Raw genomic sequence first — 25,981 nt, 5'->3', positions numbered from 1 at the left:
GGCCAGCGGCCCGTAAGCTTGCTTATAACTTACAAATTCTGGAATTTCAAACCAATTAGGATACATTGTCGTATAATTCTCGTTATTTTCGTTGTGGTTATCGAGCTTCTGTCAGAAGTTTAATTTAGGGTTTCGCGCCTAAGTAGTAAAAATATGGTAAGTAACAAATGAGTACTGTAATGAGGAAACTATTGTTATCCACTCAATGCAGTTTGTTTAATGTTACATAAAAAAACTGTTTTAACGAGGAGGTGCTAGTAAATATGCCCTAGCTGTGCCCACATTATCTATGCGTTAAATATTTTACTTAGCCAATAAACAGACTTACTAGTGAAAATTTATATTTTTCTTATCACGAGTAAGTAATTCATCAGATCAGCACGTACAACCATACAAAAAACTTTACCTCTATCATATTTGTACAGAATAAAGATTTTTTGTTAAAAAAAATATATCGAAATATGATTTGGTAGTTTTTTGGTAACTCAGAAAACTGCTTAACATAATGTTGTGCCAATTCTGTATTAAATATATATCTAAACAAAACTAAATTGACAGGTCTGTAAACAGTGCTATCTTTTTCCACCTGAAACATTCGGAAAAAGACTGCATTAATTACAATTATTAGTTTTTGTTTCGAGATTAGTGTGCAACAAAATTCTAATAAACTTAGTCATTATCATCATCACTTCCAACGGGCGTTCTAAAATGCCGCTTGTTTCCAACGGCTCCCAGCGACTTGTTTGCTGTCATCATTCCCCCTCGTTGGGGGTCGACCAACGCTTCGTTTACCGTTGCGGTATGGTCGCCATTCTAACACCTTGGGAACTCAACATCCATAATTTCTCCGATACGTGCCCCGCCCATTGCCACTTCAGCTTTGCGACACGTTGAGCTGTCAGTAACTCTAGTTCTTCTTCCTCATTTCTGATTTGATCACGTAGAGATACTCCTAACATAGCTTTCTTATGATGCCGATAGTTAATATAAATAACTTTTTAGTAGTTTCTTTCCAAGTTACGGAACCCAAGGTGCCTAAATTTAACTCACACTTGGCTGGTTTTGATTTTGTAGTTTAACAAATAGTGATTTTTTTATCGTTGAGCATCATCGAAAACCACTTTGTCAATCAATCTACAAACAATATTTAAATTAATTCTTATTTTCGGCTTGAAGTTTTTAAACACCTGTTCAAAGTTATTTTTTCTACTACATGAAACGACCGCCATTGATTGAATTGATACCACCGTACCGCGCCACTGACACTCGATGTAAGATTCTTCTTAATACCGACATTTTTACCAAAAAAAAAAGTTCTTAATGACAGATTAACTTATCTTTTTTACGACGAAAAAAGTCACCCTGCATCAACCTGTATCCTTCCTATAATTCACTAAAAGGCCCAAATAAAAAAACTAAACAAGCTTCATTGAAATGTTTATTTTCGTCTAATATAAAAGGTTACTTAAAATTAAATTTTCTTATGCTATGCTTTATAATAATATGTATTTATTCACAAAATATTAATTTTTTTCAGGATAAGTTAAGGATGGTTGGACCATCCTTAACATTTCTACCAAGCACTGAAGTATTTAATTGTATTTATCTAACGATTACAATAGCGCCGTAAAAGAGTTTTCCTGAAAATGTCATCATTTTTAAATAGGATTCGCTAAAGTATAGATATGTCATAAGATTCTAAATTTTGTCTGGGTAATAAAAATGCTTTATTTAACAGCTCTTTAAGTGGTCAAATAAAGTACTTTTATAATGCTTATTTGGGTCGTCAGTCTTCAATTTCTTTATAAGCTTCGGAGTATTTACATTTGCGTCAGCCTTCCGTTTGGTTACCTGTAATAAAAAAAATAGTTATTTCTATTTGGTGAAACGATGTTGCGTTTGTTCGTTGAGATGACGTTTTTCAGCGTGATTTTACGGCTTAGAAAGGCAGCTTTATCTTTGGCTTTTCGTCCTGCGAGTGCAATTAAGACGAAGTTGAGTCTATTTGTTGGGTGAACTTTTTTCGGCGCGACATCTTTGTCTGTGACTAATTTAAGAGCGAGTGCGAACACAGATACAGTTTCACCATCGGCTTTTCAACCAGTAAAAGTGCGACGAGGTTGCGTCTATTGGTTGGGTTGATGTTGTTCGGTAACTAATGGTAGCAAGTGCGACGTGGAAGGACAGCTTAACCTTTGGCTTTTCATCCTGCAAGAGCGCCGTAAGGACGAGGTTGCGTCTATTGGTCGGGGTGATGTTTTTCGGCGTGTCTTGTTTGTCTTAGACTAATGAGTTAGCCGGTTACGGCTTGGTATGACAGCTTTACCTTTGGCTTTTCGTCCTGAGAGAGTGCAGTGAAGACGAAGTTTCGCCTATTGGATGAGGTGACGTTTTTCGGCGCGTCATCATTGTCTGTAACCAATGGTGTAGCGAGAGCGGCTAGTCTAGCGAGTGCACCCCGGCCTCGTGTCAACAGTGAACCATGGTAATTTTGCTGAAAGACATTTTAAAAATTATTTCGGAGGAAATATCAGTTATTTAACAAGTAATAATGAACATTATTACACATAAAATAACCTAAAAACTATGAACAAATAATCTTATTATATATATCTTATTTTCGATTATTTATACAAAAATAAATACACCCCCAATATTTCACTTATACCATAAGTGAAAAATCTATAAAATCTGCAAAAATCTTAGTTAATTTAAATTCAAAAGTTCTTTATTCATGTTTGCCTAGCACTTATGAATCTTTCATACCTACATGTTACCATTATTATGAAATCAGATTAATAATTTTAAGAAATGTTTTTCTCATAACTTTAATTTTAAGTTGATGAAATTAGTTAGTTTACTATGAGTTATTTTACTTAAAATTATTAATCAGACTTGTAGATTTTAATGCCACGTCGTCAAAAACAATATATATTTTTGCGATGATTGAATTTTTTTGATCATTGTATTCCTATCACTTATAATCTCCTCATATCAAACCATCACCGGACTCTAGAGGGCATGGGTCACCTACCGCAATGAGAAGGGGTTAAGGCCACCACGATGGCGTGAACTCCACACTCCCTTGAGAACATTATGGAGAACTCCCAGGCAACCAGGTTTCCTTACGATGTTTGCCTTAACCACTGAAGCAAGTTATATTTTAACTGCTTAAAACGCACATAACTGTGCGTGCTGGGATTCGAACTCGGTACCCGAAAGTTCCTACCCACTCGGTTATCAACGCTTTTTCTTACAATCATGTGGCTTAAATTTGAGTGGTTGTTACCTGAAATATCGTGAAGGATTTCTTTGGACTAGAAACATCTCGAGCAGTTTTCGTCACAGTAGTAGCCGTTGTGTCGTCTTTTTCAGCTTTTGCCTTTGTTTGGATTCTATTAGTTTCAGATAGTAACGTTGACATACTTCTTGAGCACAGGTTCGCTTTGATAATAGCCGTTCTGTTTATACTTGTATTTAAATCTGTTTCATCTTTTTCTTGCTGGAATGTAAAGAAACATTTAAACAAGTTCATGTCTAATACGGCTCAGTCAGTGATAGAGGGCAATGGCGACAGCTATATGCTTGGATTACCTGTGCACGATGCAAGATGAAATGATAAATTAAACAGATTTACCGACATAGCTCAACAAGTCGCTTGCTGGATTGCTGGAGTAGCAATGGGGAGGGGCACATAGCTCTGACACATTAGGGTGCCAAGGGTGCCAACACCCCACACTGTAAAGTGCAGTGTTTTGTAGAACACCCCCAAGCACAGCTGAGATAAAAGGTGTTGCATGGAATCGCTGACCTATGTCCAGCATAGTGTGGCTGAAGTTATTTCTATATGCTACACCAGACTTGTTGGACAACTGGACTAAAGGTGACTAAATGTAAACTTTACAGTTTTCACATTTTCCTGAGAACAATACTTTTAGAGAAATACCATTACATAAAGGAAAATTACGCTGTCACAACCGAAATATCAGCTGAGATATCTTACTGATGTTCGGGATCGGTAAATATTGAGGTTCTAGATAAATAAAACAGTAATACATGCACATACAATGGGGTTTACTATTAATTGGGGTTGTCAATTTTTTATTGGTTACTTTTAATTTAATTTTTTTACTAAAATGACTTGTACCTTTGTTGTCTTTCACATATTTCTGTTATGTTCTTGTGTGCAATAGAGTATTTTTGATTGATTGATTGATTGATTTAATGATTACTGGAAATTAATTCAAGCTTAAAGTTTAATGTGATCAAAGGTACCACTTACCAAGTTCCTTAGAAACATTTCCCTTTCATGCCTCTGCTTTCTCCACTGTTCCTCGGATTCAAATTCTTCTTCTTGCGTATCTAGGAATTCATTTGGATTTGTACCGGTTTCTTCTTCTCCGTCTAAAAAAAAATAACATTTAACTATTAGCTTAGCCTAGATTATGTATGTTATTTTGTATACAGTGCCATTACCCTTAAGTGTTTAATTAATCGCCAAAGGGTAAGTTGTCTGAAAGCGATTGCTTAAGCAATTTTTATGTAAAATTATTACTCAATTTGTCTTATTTGTAAAGAAATAAATATATTACGACAATATCACCATCTAGCCCCAAAGTAGTTGCTTGTGTTATGGGTACTAAGATGACTGATGAATATTTGTATGAATAATATACACAAATACGAGTAATATACAGATAAACACTTAAAAACATTCATGTTCATCACACAAACATTTTCCCAGATGAGAGAATCGAACCCACAGCCTTTGACTCAGACAGCAGGGTCGCTGCCCACTGCGCCAGTCAGCCGTCCACAATGTTATGCAATAAAGCGGACGTGTGCCTTATATAATTCGAGTGTAATCACCAAAGCTGCCTCTAGCTTCCCAGTTGGTACAGTGGTTCGGATGATCAACTAAGGATCTTGAGGTCTTGGATTGGATTCCCGGTATTTGGGGTATTGGGGTTTTATGTTGTATGCTGTCCAATCCTGTGCTTTGAAGAGCATGTAACTTCGTAGGTCCTGATTATTATCAGGCCAGGCCAAGCCAGCCAGCTCTCTTTTGAGCGACGTGGGGGTAAATGCTCTACACCCGGATATCCTATTAAAGATGCTGATTGAGAGCTGAAAAAATATTTACCTGCATTCTTCCACCTGAACTTCCGTTGCCGATGACCGTCTCCAAGATCACCGTCCTCAAATAGAAGTTCTTGAATCATTCGAACCTCACGCTTATCCTGATCGAGTACTTCACGCCTATAAAAGAATGTATATGTTATTAAAAAATATTATTTTGCAAGTACTGATATTCCCATTCTTGAAGGAAGGGTCTAACTTATTGAATTCATAAAACAAGTAAATGAGTAACGCGTCCAGGCGATGCGACGCGGGTGGTGGTCTGTGACAGAACAGCGGATGAATGTTTGTATGGCAAAAAATTACTATCAAAAATTGCATGTTGGCAATAGTGATTTTAGAAGCCAAGAAAACAAAGTAACAGTCGTGCGATACAACGCGGTGGGTCGCGATGATTGATTATCAGAAGTTTTATGAATGGCGGGGAACCGCTAGATTTCAATAATAGTGGAGTAAAAAACAACAATTCATTATTTGATGTGCATATATGAACAAACAATGTATTGATGCGTAAGGGAAAAATTGGCATTTTTTTGGTTGATTTTGGTTTGGTTATATATTATTTTTTTTTGGTTTTTTCAACAAAAAACTAGAGTGGAGATGTTGACTACAACGCACAATTACTAAGTGAACAACATGCCAAACAGATCGCCATTTATATGTGTTCTGCCCCAGTTTTCTCGTATTACTCACATGTGAATCTGCCCGATTTCCCTTTGCAACTGTCCCTGATGGAAGGTTTCATCATCCCCCTCTTCTCGCTCCATTCTATCCAGTCCCCTCTCATCCTCATCCCCTGAACCAACCCACTCATCCTCCGAGGTCAACTCAGCTTCGTTTTCGAAGAAAGCACCTATACGCTTCTTCTTTGATGTTTTTTGTCGTACTTCAACCTATAATGTTCAAAAGAGAAAGTGTGTGGGTATGTTCCGTATAGGCTCCGAAACGGCTGGACCGATTTCAATGAAACATTCAGGGAAAGACCGGATTGACCTGGCGAGTAATCCTGTAAAGTTTGGTGACGATCGGAGCACTCCTATTTTTGAACTGTCAAACTGACAAATACAGCTTTTATTTACTATGATGATATTCTATTGTTGGGTGTACATGGGTGTAGAAATCTTCACCCGCTCGAGAAGAGAATAGAAGATAATGAATACAGAGAGAAATAAATGATTTATTATATTATGAGACGTAAATTAAAAATTTAATGATGTAAGTTTATTGTTTAAATAAAATACGGCAAAATCTAGCGAAGCGGACTGGGTACGCTAGTGTTTAATATTAACGCTATAAAATAACAAAAAATATTTTTATTCAGGAAACAATGTTTATGACTCAGTTATTAATTTAAGGTTACTAATGCATTTAGCCCAGTGGGCAGTTGCGTGCATAGAGGGTATGCACAGGGTATGCAGATGATATAAAATGAAGAAAATCTCCAGTATGAGTGGTAAGCATTAATTAAAGACATGGTTGCTTGGAAGCAAACTACAATTGTAATATGTTGATATTGGAAAAGAGCCACTTTTGAGTTTCTAGAAGACTTCTTCTTTGTAGTCTGTTTTTCTTTCGTTTTTGATAGTCTTTTGGACCTACTTGAAATAAATTAATTTTATTTTTGACTGTATGTGGATATGGGGCCTTCTGGCTCATAGGCTAGAGGGATTCTGAGCTCAGACTCTACTTAAATTATTATCGTTTATAAGTACTAATAATCTTGACCGTAGTGACGTGCTCTGCGAGGCACGGAGATAGACAAGGGCAGTTTATATTTTTTGTTACAAAAGATGGATTGTCAAAAAATACCTAACAATCTTTGGCAAACTCTGGAGTTTAACCTAGTACTTATTGTTCGATATTAACTTCTACAACATTAAGCTATTTTCGTTTTATGCCGTTTAAGGAAATAAAATAGAGTATAGTTAAGATATTGGATAGAAGCAGGCGTTATATAAATAGGCGTGGTATAATTTATAATTTCTAAGATCCTCGGCAATGTGCCCTCTACATGGAGAGAATTATAAATTACACCATACAGATTCTCCTGCTGTTCGCGGAGTATAGCAAATTAAGCTTAATTTTCATAAATAGTTAAGATCAAACTGGGGATTGTCAAATACCAACATGAAAGTTTATTCTCTTTATAAAAACATGCAAAGCAACTGTAAATACCTCGTTCTCTTCAGAGTCATACTCTACTATCCTTTCTTCATCTTCATTCATATCAGACTCAATATCAGTCTGGTCTTTTAAATCTGCTTCTTCTTCTTCGTCATCTGAAATATGTACAGGCAGTTTGTTTAGTCAAAATCAATTACCTTTCTTGTGGCATTTTTCGCCACTACCTAGTTTAAATACTAAATCCTTTAATTGAAATAATAAAACATTTTTGTTTCTTCTTTGAATGTTGTTCAGTAATAAAAATAAAACTGTCTGAAAAAAACCGAGTCTATGGTCAACAGATGCAATGCGCTGCCAGGTTAGTATGTTGACTTTATTGAATCTGAATATGCTAACGATTGAAGTGTAATAATAAATTTGACAAAGTATGTAAATGACACATCATCAGAGAGAAAAAAGTTATTGAATAAATATCTATTTTTGGCATCTTCTAAATGATTGCCGAGAAAACTGGACCTGACTGAGACAGCTAGTAATAAGCGTGTCTATATTTGTATATACATGATGTTGTGCTGTTGATCATACTTCTCTAACTTACATTAGACTACATTAACTTTGTTTACTGTTATTTCACTGTTGACTGCATTATATTCCACCACACTCTTTCCACCAGTGGACCTAACGGAGACAGCGATTAATAAGCGTTTTTGTATTTCTACACAGCCGAGTGGTGGTTTCTTTGACAGCCGAGTGGCGCAGTGGGCAGCGACCCTGCTTTCTGAGTCCAAGGCCGTGGGTTCGATTCCCACATCTGGAAAATGTTGGGTGTGATGAACATGAATGTTTTTCAGTGTCTGGGTGTTTATCTGTATATTATAAGTATTTATGTGTATTATATTCATAAAAATATTTATCAGCTATCCTAGTACCCATAACACAAGCTACGCTTACTTTGGGGCTAGATGGCGATGTGTGTATTGTCGTAGTATATTTATTTATTATTTATTTATTTATTTATTTACATAATGTCTAGTTTTCTAAAGAAAATATTGTGAAAAGAAATAAAATGATATCTTTAATATAATTTTTTCCAATAGTACTGGCACTTATGGCAAGTTTAGTTACCGTACTCTACATTAAAGCACCATTATTTACCTGATATCTGCAACGCCCTATCTTCAGCTTTTCTTTTCCTTAGCTTCTTAATTTTCTTCTGAGAAATACCATCATTAGTTTCATCATCAGAATCGATCACAAGTTTCTTCTTTACAAGATTATGCTCCTTATTCGTTCTTTCGTTATACTCACTAGGGAAATACTTGTTTTTAGGTTGTTCAAAATCTGGACCATCTAAATCCTCAAGTATAGAATTTAAAATGGATTTTTCCACGTTATTAGCAGTTAAAATCCCCTCTGCATTAATATTTGGCACTCCTGTATCGTTCTTCGTAACCATCTCAATGTCATTATCTTTTTGAGTTGCCTGTAATGTTTCTAATTTATTTATTTCACTATTTTCTCCATATTGTGAAACAAAGGGGTTATCATTAAATTTCCCAGTACAAAGAGCCACTGTGTCATCACCAAATTCCTGTGTTTGAGAGCCTACAATCGATTTAACTGGAGAATAAACCTTTTCTGTTTTATCATCTTGAGATATGAACGGGTTATCATAAAATTTGCCAGTACATAGTGCTACATCATCACCAAATTCTTGAGTTTGTGAAAATTCTGGGAGAGTCGTTTGTGATGAAAATTTATCCGGACATGCACCAATAAGTAAATTCAAATCCTGAGAAAAAAAATATAAATTACTTTAGTAATTTGGATTTCATAAATTGAAAGCCCTGTTTACTTGTTTGAGAGCGCTATTCTTTTTTTATAGACAAACAACGGACGGACAGGCGGATAACAAATGCAATTCCAAATTTAACACTAATACCTCGCATCTCTTGGTCAACTATATAACATGCGTTTCACAGCGTTCGCGTACATTTTTCGATGACATTTTTTCAGATACTGATTGGCTGAGAGATGATGGGACCCATCGCGTCTATAAACCGGATTTAATTATTTTTCATTTAGCTTTCTTGCTGGTTTCGAAGGATTGTAGGGAAACGTTAAATAGCTGTTCACCTTCCTTAAGAAGTGGACTATCAAATGCATAAAAGATTTTACGCAAGATAAGCACGTTTAAACAAACAAAAAATAAACCCTTCTTCTCTCTTAAAAGCATAGATATGCTTTAGATTTGTAAAAAAGAGTAATTTTAATAATATTTATCATACTTACATCTTTTAGAGTCTGTGTTCTACATACAGGTGTTTTTTCTGGAGAATTAAGATTTACTGTTTGATTAGCACCTAGGGTACCTAAAATTGAAAAGGTTTGTGTACCCAAGTCTGCACTGACATTATCATTGCTAATTTTATTTAAAGCAGCTACAATGAGGTTCGGTTTATCAGAATCTTGGGTGGTGAACAAATCATCAGATGATTTATTTCCTTGAGCTAAATGTAGCTCAACATCTGTAACAGAAACAATATTAATGTTAATTTGCTATAAGACCACAAGTTAATCCGCATTTTGAGGGGTTTTTCTAATACCGATGGAACCCTGGCATAAAAAGTGTCCTCCAGGATGCAAGCTATCTCTATGCAAAGTTTCGACAAGATCAGTTTACTCGTGAAACTGAGCATAGGTAATGAATACTTTATTTTCTATACTGTGTTCCATTACCCTGGTGCTTTTCAGGATATTAAGGATCTTAAGTCCATCTTCAGGATCTTTGATCCTGTTTCTATGTCTTAAAAATTTCACGATAGTACAGTGGCATAGCCAAACATAAGGAACAAACAAATAATATATGATCCCACACAAATTAATAATATCAGAATGGATTTATATCTTGGACAAACTATGAAATTATACATGTTATTACCTTGACTGTCTTTAATAATATCACTGTCTTCACGTTTCTTAGAAGTTTCTACATTGACTATGTTTCCTGTTATTTCACTGTTGCCTGCATTATATTCCAACATACTCTTTACACCAGTGGATTCATCATCAGAGTCTTCAAACGCCTTCAATATTCTTCCTTTCCTAGGTTTACTTTCAATATCATCTTCAGATTCTGAAGAACTATCACTTGTTTCGTCATCATCTTCTAAGTCCGCTTCATCACCATCATCAGCATTGTCCATTTCAAAATTCTTATCTTCATTATCATTCCCACAAATTTCTTCATCACCCTCGGATTCCTCGGCTTCATCGTCAACCATGGGATTACGATTTTTTGGTTTATCTTCTAATATGACATCATTCTCTTCTGGTTCCGTTTCGCCTTCAGAGCTTTCATTGTCCACTTTATCAACTATGTCTTCCAGCTTAGCTTCTAGTTTTTCTATATCGTCACCTGAGAAATGGCCATTAATTTCAGACTTAAGCCGCTTCTCTTCTTCAAGTCTTTTTTCCCATTCCATAGATCTTTGTTCAGCTATTCGATCTTCTAGCTCTCGTTTAAGTTTCAGGTGCTGGACGCCAGGTTTAAACCTTTTTGTAAAGAAAACAAAGTAACTTTAACTTTACATTTCAAATATGATTCAAAAAAATATTTAAAATAATATATATGCAACAGATCCCATTTATTGAGATGAAGAACCAAATCAACTGCCAAACAATACAAGGAGGAATGGGATACTTCCAGCAAACGAACCTCCTTAAATAAACATATTTGTTCTGTGTACTTTATTACTTTAGTAAAAGTATGTTAAACTATGTGATGTTTTATTACATAAACTGAATATATACATGGTATAAATTTGTCTAATTATACAAGGCTTAAATTAAATTCGTTAATCTTAAATTAAATTTGAATGTCTTTTTAAAAGTTGTAGTTAAAACTTTGAATTTGTATTATCCTTTTAACGATTAACATTGTTAAAAGACTACAACAATATTGGTATACATTTACTACTATTAAATCAATGCTTACTTTTTCTCCCTGTCTTTTTCCATGTCTTCTAAAGACTTTAGTTTAGCAAAATAAGTAAATCTCTCTTTTAAAAGATCAACACCACTTAGCTGTTTTGGTACCAGTGGATCATTATTATCTAAGACTATAACCATCCCAGGTGCTCCAGTCAGTTTTGGGTTTGGAACAAATTCAGCATTTTCATGAGTTGACGATTTTTGTCCTCCATCTGAAATACCATTTATTCTCAAATATCAAGTTATAATGACGCATTAAAGATAGACATAGTTTACGGTAAGTATTTAACTGCAAACTAAAGAATCATGTTATTGTACAATTTAAAACGCTGATTCGGGTTTGAACATACCACAAGCTATTTCTGCATTTTCGATCAGTTTGTCAATTTCATCATAATTAAAATCGTTGTCTAAAAATTCACCATCATCACTATCTAGTAATTCTGTTTGTTGTTTTTCTATACTAGTTGTAGGATCTATTGAAGTAATTATTTTACTATGTTCACTCTCTTGAATTAATTCAGCTTTCTCTGAATCATAATGCAATTTCATATTTTGACTTTCTCGTTCTGTGCAACGTTCAGGTATATCAACAGATTGTTTTTCAGATGATTTTTCTAACATAAGGTCCAATTTTTGTTTCTTGTTATTTTTTTTACTAATGTTAAATGCAGTTTCATCATGTTTTTTATCCAAATCAATGATAATAGGTTGATTTACCATTTCTGTCCCCATTAAAGAAACTGTTTGGTTTCTATAATTTATAGTTTCTTTAGCACTGTTTTCAATACAACATGTTTCTTTATTGGAATTAGCATGAACCTCCTCAGCATTTTGGGATATAACAATATTTTCTTGATTATTGCTTTCATTACAACTTGTCTCATTATTCAAACTAGAATTAACTTGCTCAGTATTTTGGGACTTAGTTATACTTTCTTGATTGCCGTCAGTGCAATTGTTGTAATTATGAAAATCAGCATTAGTTGCTTCAAAAATTTGTGCTACATTGGTATTAGCTTCTAAGCCTAGTTCTTTTTCAACATCCATTGTGGTGTCTATAGAGAGGCAATTTTTAACATTTGCTTCATCTTCTGGACAATCTTCTTCTTCTTCTTCTTCTTCCGTATCACTTTTACATAGCTCAATCACTTCCTTTTGTCTTTGTTCTAATAATGAGCTAAAACAATATCAATAAAAATAAAACAAAAAAAAGCATACAGAAAATAAATAAAAGTGTTGTTAATAAGCTCCATGCAATTAAATTATAATTTGATACACAATTATTTTTCACAATATACAATGTGTAAATTAAAACCGAAATATTACTTCAGAGGCTTTAGATGTACATTATTTATTGTCTTTGAAACTTATCAGTTAAAACAAAACACTAATAGTTTTGGAGTAAACCATTGCTACAGTTTTTACTGAAAGAAATCAGATACAACCCTAACAACACATGCAAAAGTAAAATCAAGCGAGTTGGTCTTTTATCTTCAATAGGGTTGTCATAAGAAAAAGCTTAGAATGTTTTGAATTTGTTTGTATGGAAAAATAAATGTGGTTCTTTTGATTTAATATTTGTGCACCCTACAACAGTATTTTATAATTTTGTTACACATTGTATAAAACTTAGGCAGCTGTGGTTTAAAACATATCATAGTGGCGGTTACACAAATGCCTTGCCGAGTTAGGCAAGGCATTTGTGTAACCGATGTTATAAACACTTACACATATTGTTTTAGCTGATCATTATTCATTTTTATAGGGAGTGCCTTTCCATCAGATGTAACTGCAGTCTTCCTTCTACTCAAGATGTCTTTAAGAGATAAAGCCTTTGGTCTATGGTATGGAAGTGAAACTTGTTTCTCTCGCAACATCCGATTGGATTCACTTTTTATTTTGTGCATGTTTTCCATTGCTTGTTTTGCTGACATCTATAAAATTTATTGGCAGTTATTTCTTCTGTATGATCAAAAATAATATGTACAGAGTTCTGAATACCAAATCATGTTGCTTTAATTTCTTATGTAAAAACCAATCAAATGTATAACAATTTAAAAAATAACAAGGAAAAAAATTTTCTCATTTTACTATAAACTTTGAAGTAGTAAGAATGATACTTCCCAACACCTTTCATTGGAATTCTTCTTTGAATGAACACACCTCACCAACTTTGTCCCTTTCAAAACTAATGATTCTGATAAGATAACTTGTATATTACATATGAATTTAATTTTTTAATGTAAAAAAATATTTTTTTATGATATCCTTATAATTTTTTTTTTTTTCAAATTTGCTCTACTACCACCTTATAATCTGTTGGTTATTTCCATAGGCAACTTACTCTCATAGGCTTTGGTGATGTAGGTTTTGTTCTTCTAGGTTTAGGCTTTGATACTTTTTTATGCATTGTTATTGTATTACTTTCCTCGTCAGAGGTGTCTGGATCACAAATGGATTTCATTAAATAGGCAGACTTCTGTACTTTCTGTAACATGAAGAAACCAGGCTTTAAGTAACTCGACTGTATACTGTGTACTGTACTACTTCAGAGCAACAAACTTAAGTGGCAATGTTTCCCTTAACCGTTGGAGCAAGTAATATTTTAATTGCTTAAAACACACATAGCTTACAAAAGTTAGAGGTTGAACTAGGAATTGAACTTGCCCCCAAAAGTGAAGTCAAAGTCCTATCCATTGGGCTATCACTACTATAGGAAACTGTAAAAGGAAATTTACAAATATTCCCATCATCATCTTTATTGGTATAAAATTGTTATGCTCATCTCTCTTAAAACAGAGGGATTCATTTTTAGCTTAGACATTCCCTACTGCTATAATACAGATGGTATTACAATTTCTACTAAGTTTCCCAAAAAAACTTTCTTCTGATATCTTCAACAATTAGCCCTGACCCAACCCAACTTGTGTAGACTATAGGGGACTGCCTGGCTTTCTCTGAAATGAGCCATCAATTACTGTATAAGTCCGATTTTTAAATCTGACTTATACAGTTTATTTGCCAAAAGTTGAATAGTGCATTCTGATAAACTTTCAGCCCCTATATAAGCCCGTCAGCCATCCCATACATACCATTTTATTTATCAACCTAAAAACCAATTTTCATCTATATAACTTTAGGCCCATTAGGGGTTGGTAATTATAAATGTATATAGCCTATAACCTGTCTTAAAAATTGAAATCCTTTGTGAAATAAGACTATTCAAAACCCACTCTGTTAAGTTCCAGAGATTAGTGTTTAAACATAAAAAACAGAATCTTCTGCTTTATTATTAACATAGCTAAAGACAAATTAAAATGCTTCTCCAGAACTGTTTTACTCTAGGAGGTAGAACAGTTCTGGGGAAGTTCTAGTTAGCAAGCTACTCACAGAAATGGGCACATGGAAAAACACATTGTGTAACATGCCTTTTATGTGCTTTATATAAAAGAAACCCCTGACCCTACAAATCTATCTACAGAAGCAGTTGTGGCTTGAACGATTTAGATTTAATAGTAAAATAACATTTATAAATTTATATTAATACACACCTGTTTAACATTAAGACAAGTTACTTCTTCATCAGATTTTTCACTTCTCTCAACATCAGAATTGGGTAATTTCAAATTACATTCAGCATCAACCTCTTGTGAACTCTTTAGTTGGTGAGAAATCAAACCCTTGAACTTGTCTTTTAGTCTCTTCATTTTGAGTTCCGATCTGAGAGACTTTTTCTGTTGTTTATTACCTTCAGAGAAGCTATTTTCACTTTCAGAAGTATCATCAATATGTTTAATTCGAGATTTCTTGGTGACGTTATTGAATGAACTGATACTATCATTATAAACGATATGACCAGATTTACTTGGGGATGCGCCATTATCTTCGATATCCTTACTCCCTTTATCCAAATCGCTATCGCTGTCTGAAAAATTCGTGGCTCGTTTTCTCCTGGTGACTGGCCCAGCTTCGTCATCGCTTGTAATGGGCTCTTTAGACCCTTGACTGACTTCTGATACCTCTTGATTATCTTTTGAGCTATCCTGAATATGTAATGGTGACGAAAGCATCGAAACTTCACTCCTTTCGAACATTGTGGAACACTTCTACAAATTCTCAAAATTGCGGCGACAAAATACTGTTGTTTTGTGTTACTTAATCACGTATCAACGCAATATTTTATTTACATTTTACATTAAAATATTAATCACAGATTTCTTTCTCTAACGTTTCGCGCCTTTAAATGACAGTCCACAGACCACAGGCACAGCTGCGACATGCGGCAGTTTGAATAGCGAAATTTGAGAAGGCCGACACATGTCAGCTCGGCAACTGCGTCAGCTGAAATCAAATGAATTGTCAAATTAAAATACTAAACAATAAATTTAAATTTTAACTAGTAATTGCCCTTGAATTTAGCCGCGTTTGTTTTGTTTCATAAAAAATCCCGAAGAATCAGTTTACTTTCCTGGGCCCAAAGTAGGCAACCAAAAAAAATAATCAAAAATGTATATGAATAGAATGTTTGTAAAATGAAACGATTGTCCAATTAATATTTTAGTGAAATAGTATTTATTTATAATTTTAAATCAGCAAAACAAATTAAACTTAAAAATAATCGTGTTTTTAATTTGTAGTTTACTCCCTACTATGGAGGGTAGAGGTAAGGAGAGTCATCTGTGTATATGAAAAAGTGTCGTCAAAATGTATTAAATTAGGATGGCGCCACATTTGCATCAGGGTAGCTCTTAAAAGAAGCGCCAAATATAAATATTGTTAGAGTAGGCTTGAAAAATAAACAAGGAAGTATGGAGATACAAGGAAGTAAGGTTATATTTACCACAATATTTTGTACAACGTAAGTTGTTGAAATTCTCAATAATTAACTACTTTAGACGATAATGACATTAAATTTTTTAACTCGGCATACTTCAAAATTCAAAATTCAAAATTCATTTATTTCAAGTAGGCCTAATACAAGCACTTCTGAAACGTCAAGTCTGTCCGTGTGTAGTGACTCTACCACCGGTTCGGAAGGCAGATTCTACCGAGAAGAAGCCGGCAAGAAACTCAGCAGTTGCTCTTTTCCAACATCAAAAATTTACATTTTATATTTTAACATTCATTTTTCTATCTTGTGAGAGATGAAAGCGGAGCCGGATGCTTCCAAGCAACCTTGTCATTAAGAAACTCATCAATTGTATAATAACCTCGCTGTAATAAATGTGTTTTAACACATTCTTTAAACTTATAGATTGGTAGGTCCAAAATTACCTTAGGAATCATATTATAAAAGCGTATACTCAATCCCACAAATGACTTCTGCACCTTTCGCAGACGATATGCTTCAATTCATCTACGATTGCTACATTCATACCATACCCTGTGCATCCACCAGCGCCATTGTGGAGGATTTTTCAACTGTTATTTAGCGCAACAACTGGACACTTTTTCAACTTTTCTCCCATATAAGATGACTCTCCTTACTTCTACCCTCCATACTCCCTACGAAACACGGTTACCCAGCGTTTGACATAATCAGTGAGTAAGCAAACATTACCGATATCTTTCTTCCCACGATTCCTTTCTTGTTATCAAGATAAAACTGGAATAGAATTAAAAATTTTAGGAGTATTAAAACCCTTATGATCCTTCAAAGTAAATCGGAATTTTGCCAATTTTTTTTGTTATTTCGTGGAACAATAATTATTAAACGGCGTAAATTCAAAATTTATTTATTTCAAGTAGGCCTTATTTATAAACACCAATAAAACGTCAAGTCAGTCTGGTTGTAGTGACTCTACACGGTAAAAAATATATTCAAAATCAAACATATTTTTTAACATTAATTTAAAACACAAACTAAAAGCAGTCAGATTCCCTTTCATCATTCCTTTTCCGGGACATATGCCGATCTCCCGGATGCAAGCTCTCTGTGCTACATCAAGTTATGCGAAGGTTGAGTAAAACATAGATAATAAACAAACAAACATACACTCCTTTAATCGGAAATAGCAAATAGTATTACCTGTGTCTAATTTGGTGTTTTAAGGAAGTGTTGCTCAATTAAATATAATTTGTACGGTTACTTAAGGGTCAAAACTTAAGGGTAAGTTAAAATACTTCTTTCATACAACAAACTTTAATAAATTGTAACACCTGGGCTGCCAGGACCTAAGGTTTGATTAGAATTTGCCTTTTCACATGCCACCTCACAAATAACAGCTTCTGCAGTAGTTAAAAGCGATGCAACTCCGCTAGCATCAGTTAATGCTCTTCGAACAACTTTGGTTGGATCTATAATACCTTTTTCAATCATATTCACGTATTCATTATTTAAAGCATCGTATCCATAGTTGGTATCCAAATGCTCAACTTTAGATGCAATGACAGCCCCATCGTAGCCAGCATTACTGGCTATTGTTAAACATGGAGTATATAGAGCGTTTTTAATTATATCAATGCCTAATGCTTGATCAGAATTAGCTGGTGTAAGACTTTCCAATACAGGTATACATCGTATAAGAGCCGCACCACCACCTGGCACTATCCCTTCTGAGATTGCTGCTCGAGTAGCATTAAGAGCATCATTAACACGATCTTTTTTTTCATTTACTTCCACTTCGCTGCAACCACCAATTCTTAAAACAGCCACACCACACTTTAGTCTCGAAATACGATCCAATAATCTTTTTCGTTCAAATTCACTTGTTTCGTCTTCAAATTCTGCTCTTATTTGTTCAATACGTTGTTCGATTTCTGCTTTATCACCCTGTCCTTTCAGTAATAGGGTCGAATCTTTGGTAATTATCACCTCACCAACTTTACCCAAGCTTTCTAGTTGGCAATCTTCTAATCGTATTAAATTTTCATTATCTTCAAATATTACACCACCAGTTGCGATAGCCAAATCAATTAATGTATTTTTTCTATACTCACCAAATCCTGGTGCCTTAATAGCAGCCACTTGTAATCCTATTTTTAGTTTATTTACTACTAACACTGATATGGGTTCGCCTTCGTAATCTTCAGCGATTATAATTAAGGGTTTCTTTTGCATATTTGCTATTTCTAATGCAGGCACAATCTGATTAGCATTAAATATCTTTTTATCAGAAAAAAGAATGAGCGCGTCATGATATTCAACTTTCGGGCCTTTGGTGGAGTTAATGAAGTAGGGGGAAATATATCCGCGTTCTATTTTCATTCCATTTATTATTTCCAACTCATCATCTAATGTTTTACCGTCTTTCACAGTAACAACACCATCTTTGCCAACTCGGTTCATGGCGCAAGCAATTAGTTTCCCAATACTACTGTCACCATTTGCGGAAATTGTAGCAACTTGTTCTATTTCCTCAGATGTTTTAACGGGCTTCGATATTTTCTTTAGTTGTTCTATAACAGTTGCTACTGCTAACATAATGCCTTTTCTGATTTCAATGGGATTAGCCCCCTTGGAAATGCTCTCAAAACCTTCTCTTGCAATTGCTCTAGCTAATATAGTAGCTGTTGTAGTTCCATCTCCTGCTACTTCATTGGTTTTATTCGCAACATTTTGTACAAGCTTAGCACCAATATTTTGAAACTTATCTTTTAATTCTATTCCTTTTGCAACAGTTACTCCATCTTTCGTTATTTTTGGTGGACCGATAGTTTGTTCTAAAATTACGTTCCGCCCTTTAGGTCCCATTGTAACAGATACTGCATCTGCTAATATGTCTACTCCTCGTAACATCTGTGCTCTAACATCAGGTCCAAATCGTATTTCTTTAGCATATTCACGATGCGAAGAGAATAAATATGCCGATTTTATGTTAGATCTTGAAATAATTTTTTGCAATTTGTACATTTTGAAAAATACGCGTATTTAAAATGATAACAGAAATTGGTTTATTTTTTCATGATAGCTTGAGTAAATGGTTATTATTTTGCATATGCAAGATAAAGTTTTGAAATAGGAATTTATTTTCTTTCTTTAATGTTAGTTGCCAGGATAATAAAGTTTAAAGAGCACTGCGCCTTACTTTAGCAGAGATAAAATACAATGCTAATATAATTAAAATTCACACATATTCTGAGAATGTTTGTTTATTACAGGGGGTTTAGCGACATCAATTCTTAATGAAAGTTGTGAATAATGTAAATACCATTTAAATTTTCTATTAATAATATTATTGATATTAAATTTTTATTTAATACTACAATAAATTGATTGTGATTAATTATGGTATCACGTTAATTTTGCGATAATTCGGACACACCAAATAAAAGCGGGTCAGAATTATTTTTTCTATAATATATCTTGATTTACTATTTAATGCGGTATTCAAAAAATTCGAGCATAATAACAATATCACGGCTTCTAAATCGGTTAGCAAAATATAATATCAATGTCATAAATCACTTCCGACTTAGGGTCATCAAAGATACTATATCTATATTGTATATCGTTTGCTATTTTAAAATGGCAAAGATTGTATTACGTATTAAAATGTTTACATTTTACTTGCCACCGAATTAAAAATGTTGTAAAAAAAATATTTGTTTTTTATTTGTATTACACTTATAAAAAAACTCGGTTTGGTTGAAAGTGTAAGACCGCCATTATTATAAATAATGCGTTTGACATTGACAATATTACATACAAGAAATCCATAGAGTAGGAAACATGTTTTGCCTTAGGTTTGCCCCTTTTCCTAACAGTATATTCTTTGGTTTTGGAAGTTCGAACATTTTATCCGTTATAATTCAAAATTACAAAATAAAACTATTACATGCCTCTTGATTAGTAGCTAATCTCGTAGTGAATTGAACTATTTTTAAGTGTCATCCAAATTAATACCGATATGAGCGTCTCAAATTCCAACAAATCTATTAAAATAGACCTAAACATAGGTGACCAATTAACTTCTATTTCTTGTGGGCATATTGTTGTTGAATTAATTAAATTTATTGCATATCAAAGACTCCAAATACCTTATACATATCAGTGGTTAAAACAAGTTATTAACAAGAGAAAGGCTTGTGAAGATTTAAGGGAAGGATACCAATCTGAGAGACACTTTTTTGTAGCATCTACAGCATTAAGTAATCTGGACTTTATAATAAAGGTTCGTTCTCTTTATTTTATATAAATTAGTAGTAGATCTTTATGATTGATGATGTTCGGCAAAAACCTGTATGTACATTACTTATCTATTCTTTGATTTTATCTCCAATTATCAAAACATCAGAGCTAACAAGTTGTGTAGTAAAATGAAATAATACATGTGTTTTTACTTACTTTATATTGTGCCTATTTAATTCTGAGTATCAAATGCATTCAATCTTTGACCAGCACGGCTAGCACGGATGTTGCAGGAGACAGTTATTTCCCTGGGGAAAGGATAAAAATTCATCTTCTCCTAAAGCTTTATCAACTCTCAGAGCAATGGCAATACAAGTGGAAATTATATCCAAATAGTAAAAAACGGGGGTAAACTTCTCCTATTCCATGTTCCTATGCTTTAGCAGGTGGAGATGTTTATTATATCCCTACTTGGGGATATAAATTTTGTCTCCTGCTAGCGCTAGCCCTGCAAGGAGTGCTGCATACATACAACATAGCTTTAGAGAGCCATATGTAAAATGTTAAAGACTATTGTTTCAGTTGCTACAAATGGCTCCAATAAAAAATTTATAAATATTTTATCACATCAACATTTGTGCATTCATTTATTTTTATTTATAGTTACAACTAATTTAATTAAAGGATCATTTTAATGAAGTAAAAATTACATACCAACCGTTTGAAACTCCATGAAACTTTGTCATAATAAAAGTAGAGTACTATTATTGTATGATGTTGAGTAACAACCATTTACCGCACATGTGAAATGCATATTCAAGAACAAAGATCTTGCAAAGTGACTTCAATACACCCAGATACCTGTAAGATTCAGCTTCATGTATTATTATTATAATTTATACTAGGCTTGGCTTTCGCTAATGCTCCTTTCATTTCTTGTGCTTTTCTTTTTTACTATATTTGTTTACTCTGATCTTGAACCAATTTAGTGATCCTGCTGATACCACATTCTCAGGCAGGCAATTTAATGGTGTACAACATTTGTTGTTGAGACAGACATGAAAGTCTTCTTTATTCAAATAGGCCAAAACAGGGCACTTTACATGCGTACATTACATACAAAATTGGTTCCTGGGAGTGAAATGATGATGTCATCCAGTCAACACCATAATACTATATGATGTGTATGTTAAATTACTAATATGTTAATCATTTTAGAGCATAATAGTTTATATATTTTATTGTTTTAGAGCTTACTGAAAGAGATTGATAGCCACTCAATACCAGAAGAGATTTGCATAATTTTGGGTGCATCTCCATTCACTTGTAAAGAAGTATATAGGCTGATATTGCCTAGAGCATGCCACAAGCAACAGTGCCATAGTTCTCACATTGCATCTGATCAGAAAATACAAATGAATGTATTTAAGTAAGTTAGAGAAAAATCACTATACTCTATTTTTCAAACCTTTCATAAAATGTTATCAATGTTTTCATTACTATTTAAGCATCTAAGCAGACTATCATGTTTATCTTGATAGCTAGTTAAGCGTGTTGTTGAAATAACTTGCAATAAAAAAATATGATGAAGTAATAAATAACTTGTTTTTTGGAAATTAAATAAATCAAATAATAAAGAAATTGAAGACTAAATTGTTCTAAAGTTCTAAATTGTTATTTGAAAATGTAAAAAATAGTTGTTACCCATAGGGCCATACAGAAAAATAGAATGAGTAAGAGTAGTTTATGATACTTGCATGTCTTGTATTTTCAATATTTGTGATTTATTGACCTCAAATTTTCACCCATCATTATCACCAATTTTTATCACTGCTTTTTTATATAATATTCATATTTTGTTAAATGGTAAAACATGTTTTTTTTTTGTTACAGAACATTGGTGACATCCGAGAAGCTAAGCCAGATTTTCTTTAGTACTTTACTCCCCACTAACATGTTCATTTTCATTAAAAAGAATATTTTGAACAATCAAGACGTAGTCTGCTTAGATACCTTTGTATCAGTTGATGGATGGAAAATACCACGAAGCTGTAAGGTCGTTAGTCTAGATTTTAGAACTGAAAATGTTCAAAATATCTCCTGTTGTAATGAGTTCCAGATTTTTGGAGATGCGATCAGTAAAAAAGTTGACCGCCTAAATATCGAGGAAGAGGAACCTGATTTTAATGAAATTGAGTCAACAGATGAAGCAAGATGGTTTCAATCAAGTTACATTATGAAAGGGTTTAAAGACTGTGTAGTAGACGGAAGTTCTGTTACAAATACTTGGCTAAAGTCTTGATACATATTAATATAAAAAAAATAGCAAATTGTTAGTAATTAGAACAGATGCATTTTTGTGTTCTTTTATTAGTTGAATGTGACATGACTGACATATTGATATTTATCATTATATAAATCTTTATTGTTTTATTATGGTTGAATTTGTTAATACAGCAATCATTTTACATCTAATTTTTTTTTTTAAGAATCTTTTCCTATGTAATTCAATTTGATTTTGAAACTGATTATGCTTAGTAAGTGTCATATAAATAGTTAATTAATTGTAAATGATAAATGTAATTTTTTTTACAAAATTGTTTTGTTTTAAATAATAATTAAACTATAAGTTAATATGATGAACTTCAGCTTGTCCATCACTGAATATTGTTCTGTCTCTAAACATCACACATTCCTTTTTCAAATCATGGTCTTTTGGCCTTGTTGTACAGTTGCTCCATTTTTGACAGTTTGCAAAAGCTTCATTAAATTCTACAATCAAATTACTTCTCCCACCATTTGGCCCAACAATATAATCACATTTTATTGATTTTTTAATCATATCACGTATGCAACATTCTAGAAGCTCATAATATTCAAGCCAGTAATCTTTTGGTAATTGTTTTAGCTTTAGTCCAAGTGACTCGACAAGCAGTCCAGTTACAAAGATGTCATCTATCCAAAAGAATGGATGATAGATTGCTTCAGCAGATATCATAGCTGCAATTTTTGGACTAATTATGTAGTACCAACCAGATAAATAGGCAGGATATTCATTCCTAGAATATTCCTCCCATGTAACATACCACTTGTTTTGCTGAATCCTTCTTGGTTTTGTATTATTTAAAATGTATCCCATGAGAAAGTCATTGCTGTCTGCCATTGGTATGCCTTTTAAGAAATCATAAGTTTTAATTATGTTGAATACAGTATCATCATCAATTTTCAGTATATAGGAAGCATTTTGGCATACCGAGGATGCCCATTTTAAACCCATGAGATGCTTGTAAGTAAGATTTCTGTAGTTCTCATAGAAAGAGCCTTGCAGTATATCACCAAATATTTTACTTTCATCCCTGATGGCATCTTGTGTTATATATCTGAAAATATAAAAGTTAGCCAAGATTAGGGATTAGGGATTTGATACAGGATTACAAAAAAATTATATCCGATATCTTACTTTTCAGATAAAACTATTCATACATGCAATATTCAGTATCATATTTTACATACTTTAGTAATCTGCAATCGGTTTAATTGTTGATAATGATTTGATTTAGCTAATAAACTAACTTAGGGTTAACTTACTTCTCATTTTCAGGTATCCTTGCCAATAGAAATACCCTTATAATATTTAGCTTAGAAAGGTATGTGGAGGGCATTGCCCTCCTGTGGGCACTCCTTAACTCAACATGCCCTACATAGGATGTGACAATTATCACAATGAATGGTGATTCTGGAAAATATAGGTGTTTTGATTTCATAACTTTTGGAGATTAATGTCTGAATAGATTTGCAATATTCTAGGAAATTTGTTAAGGTAACAGGTTTTTAGTATGGAAAACATTATTATGCTTTCATCATTATCAAACCATTACTGGTCCACTACAGGACACAGGTCTCCACTGGGAATGAGAAGGGTTAAGAGCCCACAGAGCATATAGACCACAGTCCACCAAGCTGGCTAAGTGCAGGTTGGAAGACTTCACACAACATGGAGAACATTATGGAGAATTCTCTGGTTTCCTCACGATGTTTTTCCTTCACTGTTAAGGCAAGTCATATTTTAATTGATTAGAATTAAAAACGTACAGTATTCCGATTTCTCGCGCACCCGGGGATCGAACTCTGCCTCCACCGAAAGAAAGGCCGAAGCTCTAAACACTAGGCTATTACAACTTCATCGCATATTATTTATTTTAAAGCGGAGTTAATAAAAAGGTAACAAATTAGGTACTTACGGTTGCAAGTTAAATTATGGGGTTGAATCAAAGTGTCTTTAATAACATTATTTTTTGTTAACACGAGAACTGTGTTGCTAAATTCGAAATTTGAACTACGGTAAATCCAAATTAATATTGTCAATAAGGCGATAACTATTATATATATTAATTTTCTGGTCATTTTCGAGTTTCTCTTGAATCGTAGTGATCTTTTTCTTTATTTTCATTCACATCTTGTATATAGTTTGATTATTGTTATCCTTTTCCGTTTTAAATAATAATTCATAAAACTTTTGTTTACTTACAGTGACATTTAACCGATTGACACTAGCGTCCTTGACCTTTGAACCAATGCAATGTTGCCAGATTTTAAAAAAGGACATTGGTCTTATGAATTACCCGTGTTTATATACTTAAAAATTAGAAAGTTTTAACTTCAGAGACTAATCATAATTAATTTACGGTTTGGCGAATCTACAAAAAACACGCACACACTAATATACTGTTGCTAACTACCTAAGTACATAATTAATACATTAACGGTTAACCGTTTGAGATGCCTGACAGCAAAAATTCATATTCACACACTTAAAATATAGAAAATCTTTATCGTGTAGATGATATTACATTATTTTTGAAAAACACCATGTATTTTCTCGATTTCTTTTATGTTATCTAAATATACAATTTTATATATATACTAGCTGACCCGCGCAACTTCGTCTGCACCGAATCGGTTATTAGAGGTTTTAATATCTTAAAAAAACCTACCAGGTCCAGTTTTTTTTCCAAACTACGTTATTCGCGGACGGGCGGCCCGCTGCATTTAGCTTGCTTTTTGCGTTTCTTATTACAATTACAATTTATACATATTACAATTATACCAGTGTTTTGAAAGAAAAATTATAAAAAAGTAGTTATTGTGACTTAACCTTAACCGTTAGACATATAGCCTCGCGGATTTTTTTGTAGACAATCACGTTTACTTTCAACATGAAGTATATTATATTTATGTATCATCAATCATTTTTGCGGCGTACGCCAGTAAAACTCTAAGTCAGTATTTCAGCCAATTTACAGAAAACCATAGTAAAATATACACTAAAACCATCCATCCATACTTAGATCCACCAACCATACATATCGGGATAAAAAGTCGCCTATATGTTGACCCGTAATATCAGCTACCACTATACCAAATTGTATTTAAATCCGTTCAGTAGTTTTCACGTGATGCCCGGACAGACAGACAGACAGAAAGACGAAAATTAAACAAAAATCTGTTTTGGAGTCAGTATCGATTCATATTATATCAAAATATATTAAATGTACTAAAATCTTCCAGTTACAGTTTTATTATACGAGTAAGTATAGATTTCTTGTGTGAGTGTGTATGTCACTGAATTCCTCCTAAACGGCTAAATATATA

The 25,981-nt window shown here is 33.5% G+C and overlaps 4 protein-coding genes across 4 annotated transcripts in view; 1 reads left to right on the top strand and 3 right to left on the bottom strand.

Moving 5' to 3' along the window:
- The window catches only part of LOC120631860, a 41,896-nt gene extending 26,332 nt beyond the window's left edge, over window positions 1-15,564 (bottom strand). Inside the window, exons 1-15 of the mRNA XM_039901517.1 lie at window positions 14,811-15,564; window positions 13,604-13,747; window positions 12,988-13,193; window positions 11,607-12,436; window positions 11,261-11,468; window positions 10,205-10,818; window positions 9,556-9,791; window positions 8,419-9,055; window positions 7,315-7,418; window positions 5,833-6,032; window positions 5,144-5,259; window positions 4,283-4,404; window positions 3,290-3,502; window positions 2,327-2,494; window positions 1,777-1,851 (exon numbers count right to left, since the gene is read on the bottom strand). Of these exons, the coding sequence (XP_039757451.1) occupies window positions 1,777-1,851; window positions 2,327-2,494; window positions 3,290-3,502; window positions 4,283-4,404; window positions 5,144-5,259; window positions 5,833-6,032; window positions 7,315-7,418; window positions 8,419-9,055; window positions 9,556-9,791; window positions 10,205-10,818; window positions 11,261-11,468; window positions 11,607-12,436; window positions 12,988-13,193; window positions 13,604-13,747; window positions 14,811-15,353 (4,416 nt within the window). The 5' untranslated portion in view covers window positions 15,354-15,564. The remainder of the gene's footprint in view (window positions 1-1,776; window positions 1,852-2,326; window positions 2,495-3,289; window positions 3,503-4,282; window positions 4,405-5,143; window positions 5,260-5,832; window positions 6,033-7,314; window positions 7,419-8,418; window positions 9,056-9,555; window positions 9,792-10,204; window positions 10,819-11,260; window positions 11,469-11,606; window positions 12,437-12,987; window positions 13,194-13,603; window positions 13,748-14,810) is intronic.
- A 1,821-nt stretch (window positions 15,565-17,385) lies between these two features.
- Window positions 17,386-19,339, bottom strand: LOC120631857 (63 kDa chaperonin, mitochondrial-like). The gene has a single exon (XM_039901513.1). It carries the CDS (start codon window positions 19,109-19,111, stop codon window positions 17,402-17,404), a length of 1,710 nt encoding a protein of 569 aa, XP_039757447.1. The 5' UTR covers window positions 19,112-19,339; the 3' UTR covers window positions 17,386-17,401.
- A 610-nt stretch (window positions 19,340-19,949) lies between these two features.
- LOC120631859 lies at window positions 19,950-22,799 on the top strand. The gene is made up of 3 exons (XM_039901516.1): window positions 19,950-20,372; window positions 21,580-21,758; window positions 22,223-22,799. The coding sequence occupies exons 1-3, from the start codon at window positions 20,109-20,111 to the stop codon at window positions 22,629-22,631; spliced, it is 852 nt and encodes a 283-aa protein (XP_039757450.1). The 5' UTR covers window positions 19,950-20,108; the 3' UTR covers window positions 22,632-22,799.
- LOC120631858 (beta-1,3-galactosyltransferase 5-like) lies at window positions 22,797-24,944 on the bottom strand. Its single transcript, XM_039901515.1, has 3 exons — window positions 24,571-24,944; window positions 23,918-24,065; window positions 22,797-23,709 (listed from the first exon to the last, which is right to left on the bottom strand). The coding sequence occupies exons 1-3, from the start codon at window positions 24,731-24,733 to the stop codon at window positions 22,953-22,955; spliced, it is 1,068 nt and encodes a 355-aa protein (XP_039757449.1). The 5' UTR covers window positions 24,734-24,944; the 3' UTR covers window positions 22,797-22,952.
- Between the last annotated feature and the right edge of the window lie 1,037 nt (window positions 24,945-25,981).

The sequence above is a fragment of the Pararge aegeria genome, chromosome 19 (assembly GCF_905163445.1).
Source record: "Pararge aegeria chromosome 19, ilParAegt1.1, whole genome shotgun sequence".
Taxonomy (NCBI): Eukaryota; Metazoa; Arthropoda; class Insecta; order Lepidoptera; family Nymphalidae; genus Pararge; species Pararge aegeria.
Note: the sequence above shows the minus strand (reverse complement) of the source record. Positions and strands in the feature narration are given on the sequence as shown.